Source organism: Chinchilla lanigera, unplaced genomic scaffold (assembly GCF_000276665.1).
Source record: "Chinchilla lanigera isolate Chin_1 unplaced genomic scaffold, ChiLan1.0 scaffold00012, whole genome shotgun sequence".
NCBI classification, from domain to species: domain Eukaryota; kingdom Metazoa; phylum Chordata; class Mammalia; order Rodentia; family Chinchillidae; genus Chinchilla; species Chinchilla lanigera.
The window spans coordinates 7,267,353-7,278,356 of record NW_004955413.1 but is presented as its reverse complement, the minus strand read 5'-3'; the positions used below and the strand labels follow the sequence as shown (position 1 = coordinate 7,278,356).

The 11,004-nt window shown below is 35.0% G+C and overlaps 1 protein-coding gene across 1 annotated transcript in view; it reads left to right on the top strand.

The window, feature by feature from the left end:
* The first annotated feature begins 2,258 nt into the window (after window positions 1–2,258).
* The window catches only part of LOC102006115 (C-type lectin domain family 7 member A-like), a 21,586-nt gene continuing 12,840 nt past the window's right edge, over window positions 2,259–11,004 (top strand). The window contains exons 1-5 of the mRNA XM_005378930.2: window positions 2,259–2,398; window positions 2,750–2,896; window positions 4,243–4,340; window positions 4,754–4,846; window positions 5,686–5,781. Of these exons, the coding sequence (XP_005378987.1) occupies window positions 4,268–4,340; window positions 4,754–4,846; window positions 5,686–5,781 (262 nt within the window). The 5' untranslated portion in view covers window positions 2,259–2,398; window positions 2,750–2,896; window positions 4,243–4,267. The remainder of the gene's footprint in view (window positions 2,399–2,749; window positions 2,897–4,242; window positions 4,341–4,753; window positions 4,847–5,685; window positions 5,782–11,004) is intronic.

The following is an 11,004-nucleotide window of genomic DNA, read 5'->3' as shown; positions in this document are numbered from 1 at the left end:
AGAATTTTTCTCTCTCTTCCCTGTCATATGAGGCCACAGCAAAAAGGCTCTACGTCAAGAATAGGACTTCACTGGACCCAAAATCTGCCAAGCTTGACCACTGACTCCAGAGTCTCCTGAACTGAAAGAAGGAATATTTCCATTCCTTACAGAGAAAGAAGGTCAGTTGTTTATTATGCAGCCTCAGGTATTTTGTGATAGCATCCTAAGTGGGCTATGATATTCTTTAATAACTTATACATAAATTTCAGAGGTAATTTTTGTGTTTTCTTAAAACCTAATACCATGTTCTCCTTCACCACTGCACAACATGCCAAACACGTGTTTGCTTTTAAGTTGCATTGTCTTCAAATTCTCATTATAACTAATTGTGGTTTTATATGAAGATTCTTCTATAATCAAAAATTCTCAGATTGTCATACCCATCATGATTGTGTTATGCAAATAGGATTCTGCTCTGTAAACTAATTGGCCTGAAGACTTAGGAGGTGTCCATGAGCCAAAACAACAACAAAACAAAAACCAAGTGGGAGCAGAGGAATTACGGGCCAATTCATAGCACAGCTGTTCTGTATTGGTCTGTTCTGATTACTACAGCAAAATCTCTTAGTCTAGGTAACTTATAAAGGAGAAAAGTTTATTCAGCTCATAGTTCTGGAAGTTCAAGGGCACAGTGCTGGCATCAGTTCAGCTCTAGTGAGGACACCACGGCTCTCGGCATCACAGTGGAGGGATCACATACAAGAGCAGGAGACCACACCACAGATAGAAAGCCCCAGTGAGGGGAGCAGTGCCTCCAGTAATGGCTTCCCACTAGGTCCACTTAAGAGTTCCCCACCAATGACCAGGTTCGGCTATGTAAAACTTTTTGGTTAGACCAAGACAGTCAAAGAATGGAAATCAAATTTCTCTGTGACAGATTTGCAGAAAGAAAAAGAAGAAATCATAGACTCAGACTCTCAGTGTCATCGATATACAAACAAATTTAACTGTATCAAAGTTGTACTAGCTCCCATACCTAGATTTTCAAAGTACAAGAGGAATTATTAGGCAGAAGGACTCATACCATTTGTTATCATAACCACATTTAAATAGTTAACTGAATTCAACTTAATCTTCAACCCTTTAAAATTTTGAAACAGAATGCAGTTTTCAAATAAGAGTTCCTTTCAAATAAATCTCAGTATGCTTTTAGGTATTAATTTTCACCTATCTGCTCTCTGTGTCATTTTAAAGCAGCCAGTATTTATTTAGCAATGAAAGCTAATGCAAATATTTCAAAATTACTGTGCTTAGACCTTTGTTGCTGATTTTAATGTACAATGCTCCAGAAAGGGTAGTTCAAATCTTAAACATTTCTCGATTTTGTTAAAAAGGTATCAGGAGTGTGAGAGGAATTTCTCCTTATTATGCTATAAAAATTGCTAAACATTTATGTAAAAAGTCAATGTTATTTCTTTTAGTTTAAAAGCAGTAAATTTGACCATCTAATTTGATATTTTATTACCATACATTTAGTTCACCTCTTCATTGATATACTATGTCAAGGTTAAGTTTTTCTAACTAAAAAATATTTTATGCTACCATCTATATATTTTCTCTCATAATATTATAAAAAAACTGTAAGCAGTTTGTTGAAAGGCAAAATAATATAAATAACTGAATAATGAAACAAACAGCAAGAAAAGAAAATTTGCTTTATAAAACAATTTGAAATACTCTCTCTCCAGAAGATAAAGCACAAACTGACCCAAGATGGGCTGGCTACCCTTAGGGATTTCCTTCTAAAAAAACTGTATGGAAAGCAGAAAACAGTACTGTTATGGTTGATACACTGTCTCCACTTGGGGAGTCTAGAGATTTGGCTAAGTGACTTAACAGCTCTACATCTTGGGGTGAGAAGGACATGCCCTTACCCTTCTGGGATGTTGTTCATGGTGTCAATTTGAGAAGTTTAGGTTAACTGTGTGATTCAGCAGGGAGCCTGGGTGCTTACTTTGTATTCATCCTGAGCCTGTGCAAGAGGAAGGCATGCAGAAGTTGTGGGCTAAAGGACCTCCCCAACCCCGGAGAGTGGGTAGACTGCATTAAAAAAGGGAATTGAAAAAGGACTGGCTACTGGTTCTTTGGAGGAGCTCCGGTCTTTGTCTTCAACTTGGTCATCTCCTGGCTTCTGGTGCAGACTGTTCGGCTTCTGCCTGGGACTCTTCAGCCTTCTGGTATAAGCTCTCCAGACTTCATCATAGATTCTTCAACATTCCGTTGCAGACCCATCAGCCTCCTGACACAGACTTGCACGGACACTGCAGTGAGCTCCAGACCTGGGTCTGACCTCTTCAGTCTCCAGCCTGCAGACACCCTCTGCACGCTTCCTCATCCAACTCTGTGGCTGACCATTGTAAGCCAAACTTATAATTTCTTTATAAGTACAGGGAATAAGTTCTGTCCAACCTGATAAATGTTATACACTTTTTTACTGAAATCCCAGGCAGATAAGTGCAGGGAATGATGTCAAATAGTGCTCACATGTTTTGACTTAGCAATATTACACTAGTTTCAAGGATGGATTTAAATACCTCATCAATGTTGATTTGAATTCTCTTCAGATTGGGGAGGGACTTTTAAATTATCTCTCCCATTCATCTCTGTTTTAAAAAAGAAAAACCACACATCTCTCAGTAACAGCAGATGCAAATGGGTGAAGCTTGAGCCTCAAATATGAGTCACTTTCTCACATCATCACTTGTAGCTGGAAAATACTGAAGCCTCTTGGATGCCAGGAGCAGACAGGACACCAGGAAAAATCAGTCATCTGAATCTGTAGCCCATGCACTGGGGCTCAGCTCTTCCACCTGGACCAGACCCCAGAGGCAGTAGAAACCATAAACGGACACAGGTACCGTATTACCAATGTGAACGCAGGGCCCTCTGTGATTATTGCACACAGCACAAAGAATGGAGATTTTTAATTCAGTAAATTGAGTCTTGAAGACAATAATGTTGTCCAATTCGGATTTAGATATTCCTTTATCATGACTTATATCCTTGAAATATTTCATGACTTATCATTAATATAACAGTTCTTTTAGCAAACATTTCCAATACAGCTCTTATATTGACCAAGTGTGTTAATAGAGCAAATTCACTGTTCTTACAACAATGAGGGTAAAGTTTGAGCAGTTAACTTTTTTATTTAATCAATTATATGTTTTTATTATTTTTATAATACCCTATTTCTCTGTTTTACAGCCATATTTATACTTTGCCTATTTGTTGATGTAGTTCCCACATTACTGAGATATTTCTGTACAATCATATTTTCTTATGGAAGGTTTTTTCATGGATAATTAAATATGTGTTTACCCACAAATATATAAATTTAGATACAGATACATAGATACCATTTTAAAGGATTTTATAAAAGATATTGTTAGGTTATAATTCCTGAAGAAAATAGGATTTATAAAAAATAGAAAATTTGATGGTATACAGGCAACTGGGAAGGGTAATGTTTTTGAGATTTTTATGGAGTCAGAATTTTTATGGAGTCAGAATTTTCTTTTGTTATAAAAGTATTATCTAAATGCTGAAACAAACTTTTTCAGAAATTTTCAAGTAAAATAACTATTTCAAAAAGGATTTCTAGAAAGAATTTTTCCTAAACTATTATAGGCATAACATAGGACTACAACTTAATTTCTGTCCCAAGTAACATCTGTGACACTACACTGGAAAAGGTGGCAAGAACTTTGTAGAAGTAAAGCAAGAAAATTATTTCAGTTTTTCAAAAATAATAGAATTATAAGGATGACAATATTTAGAAAAAATTATCTGCAAGGAACATAAAGGAAATTTTTAAAATAATTTCTCAATAATCTATGTTCTATCCTTATAAATGACTCAAAAAATATATCCTTGGTATTATTATGTATATGAACAATTTTTCAGGAACATATAAATGCATCATACATCACAAAATTTGCCTTTGAAAAATTAAAGTAAATAACATATGTAGAGAACCCCAGGTAGTAGCTGAAATCACAACACCAATTTAACTAAAGAAACATATAGGTTGCTGACAATTTTAAGACTAGGAAAAACATCTCAGGCAAAAATCTCCCTTAGGAGAAAAATGTAAAATTTCAGACATCACCAGTAAGTGAACTGAAATATCTATTTCAATGATAAACAAGACAGAACCTAAAATCTTAATTTAAAAACGATTAGTTCACATATTTTTAGGATCCTATATGCAAATTTCTCAGAGATGGAAGAAAAATGCCCGACATATGCACAGGTGAAGAAACCTCTTACTTCCAAGAAGCACAAGCAAAAGAATAGTGAGTATTTTTCCTCCTCAACTCCTACTGAATCCTGATTATTTTCTGTTCTCTATGAAACCAATTTTAAAAGAATTTCATGAAAATTTAGAATATGAGTTATGTCTATCTCCTTTCCAAGATTTTGTGATCTAAAAGATTTCCATGATAGAATTTAGAGAAACAAGACAATATCTGTACAGGTCTCCTTTATTTGAAAGAAATCCTGGGGCTGGGGATTTAGCTCAGTGGCAGAGCGCCTGCCTGGCAAGCACAAGGTTGTGAATTTGATTCCTGGCAGTGGAAAAAAACAAAAACAAAAAAACAAAAAAGACAGAAATCCTGTGCTAGCTCTCCTCACACTCATCTGTGCCCGCCTGCTTCCAGACAGAGCGAATATGAAACAGCATCCTCATCTTTGTTTACATCTCCAGACACAAAAGTGCAGCCAATTTACTCAGAAGTGGAGGAATATTCTTTATGCACCAACCAAACAAACATACAAACTGAATCAGCTGAAGAAAAAGGTAAGGGTTATTCACCTTCTCCGTCCTTTACATTCTTAGCCTATGTGTATGCAATTAAAGTAATATAAATCAGAAACTACTGTTGTAAATAACAACTTAGCTTGTGCCCTATCTCATAAGATTGCCTGAACTACATCCAAATATCTAAATGAAAAGGAAAAACTGAAAACCAAATGTCCAAATTTAATATATCACAAAGAATATTGGTGTAGTTAGGTTTCATGTTCTATATATGCAGCCATAACTGGTCAAGTAGGACAACTAAAATTTTCCATTTGTTTGGAAACAGTTGTGAAGCTCCAATTATTGGACACTCATTCTGTGAAATTCCATCAACAGTGTTTGATTAGCAGTGTTTGATGCACATGTGTGATTATCATTTTTTCTGCATATAACAGTGGCTATTCTTTATGATGAAGAAAAGCAGAGCAACTCCACTGTGAAAATCGTGATTTGTATGTAGGTATACAGGCATAAGGTGTCTATTAAAGAATATCCCCATTTACTGGTCTTTGAAATTAGTGTATACATTAGTGTTTAGAAAAAGTTGCTTGCTTATACATTTCTGTATATCCAGTATTCTACTTTGTACTCTGAAAACATTGAGAAAGGCCAGGAGATTACACTGGTATAAACTAAGTGCCCTCCCTAGAGATACATGGCAACAGAACTGTGAGCAGAGCCAGGTATTTACCTCTCAAGTCAGCGTTCCTTCACACTGGTCCTTATCTCTTTCCAGTTTGAACACGCCCAAGAGGAGGGTGTTGACTTACAGGTCCTTCTTCCCTAAACCCTGCTGTGTAATTCAGTGCTCTCAGCCTCCTTGTCTCTTGCTGCAGAGCCTTCAGTTCCCTTAGCCTGGTGCCTCACAGTGTTGATTCTTGCTGGCTCATGTTTCATTCTCCTTCTGACAACCGGATTTTTGGGTTTCAAAGGTAAGTTACTAGGTATGTAGCTTAAAACAATTATCTCCTCATAAGGAATTATTTTACTGTACCACATTTATTTGGACATTTAAGTGCATTTTCCCAAACAATCTTTAATTTGATTTGTAATAGCTAAATCTTGGAAATAACTCAAATACCCATTAACTGAAGAATGGATAAAATGGTCTCAAGTTGCATCCATTTACCTATAAAAGTCTCAAGTTTATTCTTTATGGCTGAGTAGTACTCTATTGTATAAAAAGAACACAAACTTTTATCCATTTCTCAGTTAATGGGCATTTGAGTTATTTCCAAGATTTAGCTATTACAAATTGTGCTGATATAAACATTGGTGCACCTATATTGCTGTGGTACAATGTTTTTAATTCCTCTGGGAAGATACCCAGTAGAGGAATAGCTGGGTCAAATGGGACCTTCAATCCTGGTTTTTCTGAGGAATATCCTCACTGATTTCTACCATGGTTGCACCAGTTTACACTCCCACCAACAGTGGAAAAGTGTTCCTTTATCCCCACAGCCCCTCCAGCATTTGTTATTGGCTGATTTCTTCATAATAGCCACCACTATTTCTCAAACTCTTTAATGAAATTGAAAGGGAAGAAATACTCCCAAGTTCATTCCATGAATCAAGTATTACCCTGATATCAAAACAATAAAAGTACTCAAATGAGAAAGAGAACTACAAGCCAATCTCCTTAGTGAACATAGATGCAACAATCCTTATTAAGACACTGGAAAACAGAATGCAGCAAATCATCAAGAAGATTATACACCATAACAAGTAGGATTTACCCCAGGGATGCAGGGATGGTTCAACATACATAAATCAATAAATGTAAGACACCATATTAACACAAAAAAAAGTCATATGATCAACTCAATAGATGTAGAAAAAGTTTTTGACAAAGTCCAGCACCCATTCATGATAAAAACCGTACAGAAAATTGTAGGTTTTTATCTCTATATCATAAAAGCCATCTTTGACAAACCAAAAACCAACACCATACTAAATGGACAAAAACTGAAAGCTTTCTCTCTAAAATCAGGAGCAAAACAAGGATGTCCATTGTCACAATTCTTATTCAATATAGTTCTCCAAATATTAGCCAATTATCTAACAATTAGACAAGAGAAAGAAATAAACGGAATAATGATAGGAAAGGAAGGAGTTAAACTATCATTCTTTGCAGATGCATGACACTCTACATAGAAGACCCTAAAACTCCACTAAAAAATTGCTGGATTTGATAAGCAAATTCAGTAGCATAGCTGGATACAAAGTCAACACTCAAAAATCAATAGCATTCCTGTACACAAGTAAAAAACACTGAGAAAGAAATTAAGGAAACAACACCTTCCATAATAGCACCCAAAAAAATGAAACACCCAGGATTCAATTTAATGAAGGATGTAAAAGACCTCTACATTGAAAACTACAGTACTCTAAAAAAAGAAATTGAAACAAATATCAGAAAATTGAAAGATATCCCTTGCTCTTGGGTAGGAAGAATAAATTTTGACCAATAACAAATTCTGGCAAGGCTGTGGAGAAATAGGAATTCTTCTCCACCGCTGGTGGGAATGCAGACTGGTGAAACCACTGTGGAAATCAGTTTGGAGATTCCTCAGCAAACTAGGTCTACATGTCCCATTCAACCCAGCTATTGCCCTTTGGTTATTTTCCCAGAAGATCTGGAAACATCATATCTCAGCGATATATGTGCATCCATGTTCATAGCAGCGCAATTTGTAATTGCTAAATTGTGGAAGCAACCCAAATGTCCAGCCACTGAGGAATGGATAAAAAATTTGTGGTATTTTTATATAATGGAATATTACTCAGCTATAAAGAAATAAACTTGAGGCTTTTATAGGTAAATGGTCACAACTAGAGATTATACTCATAAGTGAAATAAGCCAGACCTCCACATGTAATGAATTATTGTCTCACTAGTGTAAGAATCTGAAAGAGTGAATAAAAATTAGGATGTATGACAGTCGTTCTGAAATGAAAGGAAAATGCTCAAAAATAAACAGTAACTGCGGTGAGGCAATAGACAAAAAAAGAAGGAAAAATCATGTATGTATGTATATACAGGATAGCTAACATAGTTGTACTACTGACTTCTATCCCTTTACTGAAAGGAACAGTTAATGATTACTTGTGTGATCAATATTGTATGTCTCTATTTGTTTTTCTGAGAAACCACTTTGAAGATATCAATACATAATACAACAACCATTGTGAATTTCCTACCACTTTGTCTGTAACTCTGTATTGCTTGTATTTTCTTATGCTATTTTGTAAATGGATGTCTGTTTGTTAATGTTTTCCATCTTTTATTTTTAAAACAAATTTTAAAAAAGAACCAATTTTGAGAAAATGGGCATAACCAAAACAGTTATAGAGATTTAATGCCAACACGATCAAAATGCCAAAATCATATCCCACAGAATTAGAAAAAAGAATCCTAAAATTCATTTGGAACCAGAATAGACATAAAATAGCAAAGGCAGCTCTGGGTGATGAATGCAAAACTGAGAGCACCAGAATCCCTAACAAGTTTGTTTTAGATGCTTGTTTTATTTTTAGTTGTCTTTTTAAAATTAAATTACCTTTAAACTGATATGTAAAAATACAAAAAGTGTGAATATTAATACATTAATGTGATGTTTTAATATACCCATTGTGTAATCAAGTTAAACATACCCAAATCCTCAAACCTTTAGCAATTTTTTATGGTGAATTCATTCCACATCCTTTCTTCCAGCTTCTTGAGTTACACAGTGCTCAGTAAACAGTTATATCAGTAGTCAGTAGATGCCGCTGTGAAATGGCATACCAGATTTTCTTACTCCTACCTGATAATCAGACTTTCTTCATCCTTCCCTCCTGCCTACCCCCACTACCAGCCTCTGGTAGCCACCACTATACTCTCAATTTCAATGAGATCAATTTCTTTTTTATTTTAAAGAGAGAAATAAAGCAATAAAAACAATACAGAAATTCAAAACAAGACAAAAGGAAATTAACAATGGTTTATTATATTGTATATTGTTATTTTCAAAGTAGTGATTCAGATCATCAGATACAGGCATGAAAAATTGATCAAATAATATAAGCACTAACTGTTCCTTTCAATGCACTAATAGAAATTAGTAGCACAATTATCTTAGCTATCTTGTGTATATATGCACATCTTTTTTTCTCTTTTTTCTTCTTTTCTCCCATCCCAGTTGTTCTTAACTTTTGAACAGTTTCTTTCCCTTGCAATGTATCTATTGTACCATTTGGATCTTATTTACTCTTTCAGTTTCACCCCATTGTCACAGAGAAATAGATCAATTAAACAAAAAATCAGCAAAGAAATAACAGAACTGAACCAAACTTGTGAACAAATGGAGTTAGTAGGCATTGACAGAGTCTTCCACCCAACAACATCAGAATACACATTCTTCTCAGCTGCACATGGGACGTTCTCTAAAATAGACCACATACTAACCCATAGAACATGCTCAGGTAAATGCAAAAGAACTGAAATTATCCCATGTATATTATCTGACCATAATACAGTGAAATTAGAAATTAATGACAAAAGAAACTGCCAATGCTCCATAAACACATGGAAATTAAATAACACCCTCCTGGACAACCAATGGGTCACAGATGAAATTAAAGGAGAAATTAAACAATATCCAAGATCAACTTCTTTATATTCTGTATGTGAGTGAGATTGTGTAGTCTGTTTTTCCATATGTGACATTTCTCTTCACATAAGATTTCCAGTTCTATCAATGCTGCTGCAAATGATCAGATTTCATTCTTTCATATGGCTGACAAGTATTCCATGCTGTATATACGCTACATTTTCTTTAGGGATTCATCAGTTTCTATTTCCTCACAATGGTGATTAATATTGCAGTAAACATGAGGGTACAGATGTCTCCTCAACATAATGACTTCATTTCCTTCAGATATCCAGGAGTGGAATTGCTGGATCAAATAGTGATATTTTTTTTAATTCTTTTAGAAACTTTCCTACTGATTTCCATAATAGTGGTATTACTTTACTTTTGGTCAACAATAGGCAAGTGTTCCTTTTCCTCTAAGTCCTCTCCAGTGCTTGCCATCTGTTGTCTTTTTGGTCAGACCCATCCTTACTGGAGTGAGGCCATAATCCCATTGTGGCTTTGGTCTGCATGTCTCTGCAGTTTAGTAATATTAAGTATTTTATCACATATGTGTTAGACAATTAATTCTATGTCTTCTTTTGAGAAATGTTTTTCTAAACCTGCTGCCCCTTTCTAAAATCTGATTGAGGTTTTCCTCTTTCTAGTTGTTCTTGCTGCTGTTTTGTTTGTGTTAGGTTTTTTGATTTCCTTACATATACTGGTTATTAACCCTTGTCAGATGCATAGTCTGTAAATATTTTCTCTCATTATGTACGCTGTTTCTTCACTCTGGTGATTGTTTCTTTGCTTTCCTGAAACTTTTTAGTCTGATTTCATTGGACTTTTTTGTTTTACTTCCTGTGTTTTTGTCCAAAAATATCCTAGCCAATGTCAATGTCATGAAGTATTTTCTGTATGCTTTCTTCCAGAAGTCTCATACTTTCAGGTCTTGTGCTTTTCTTTAATCCTTTTTGACTTGATTATTGTAACAAATGAGAAATAAGGGATCTACTTTCATTCTTCTACATGTAGATACCAAATGTTCACACCACTATCTATTATAAATACGGTACTTTCTCCAGTGTGTGTTCTTATCAACTTCGTAAAAAAAAAAATCAGCTTGTTATTGACGTATGGATTGAAATCTAGGCTCTCAGTTCCTCGGGGCTATGTGTCTCTTTCATATTCTGATTACTATAGCTTTGTAGTATATTTTGTAGTCATATAGTGCAAGGCCACCTGCTTTGTTCTTTTTGCTTAAGGTTGTTTGGGTCATTCAGGGAATTTTTTTATTCCATCCAAATTTAAAGGTTATCTCTTTAGCTCTATGAAAAAAAGACCTTCATATTTTAATAGGTCCTACATTTTACTTTCCGGATGGTTTTGAGTAGTGAAAGCATTTTCACACTATTGATTTCTGCAGTCCGTGACCATGAACATCTTCCCATTATTTTGTATGTATCTGTTTCAGTTTCTTTCCTCAGCATCTTAAAGTTTCATTATTGAGATCTTTGATCTCTTTGACTAAACTTATCACTA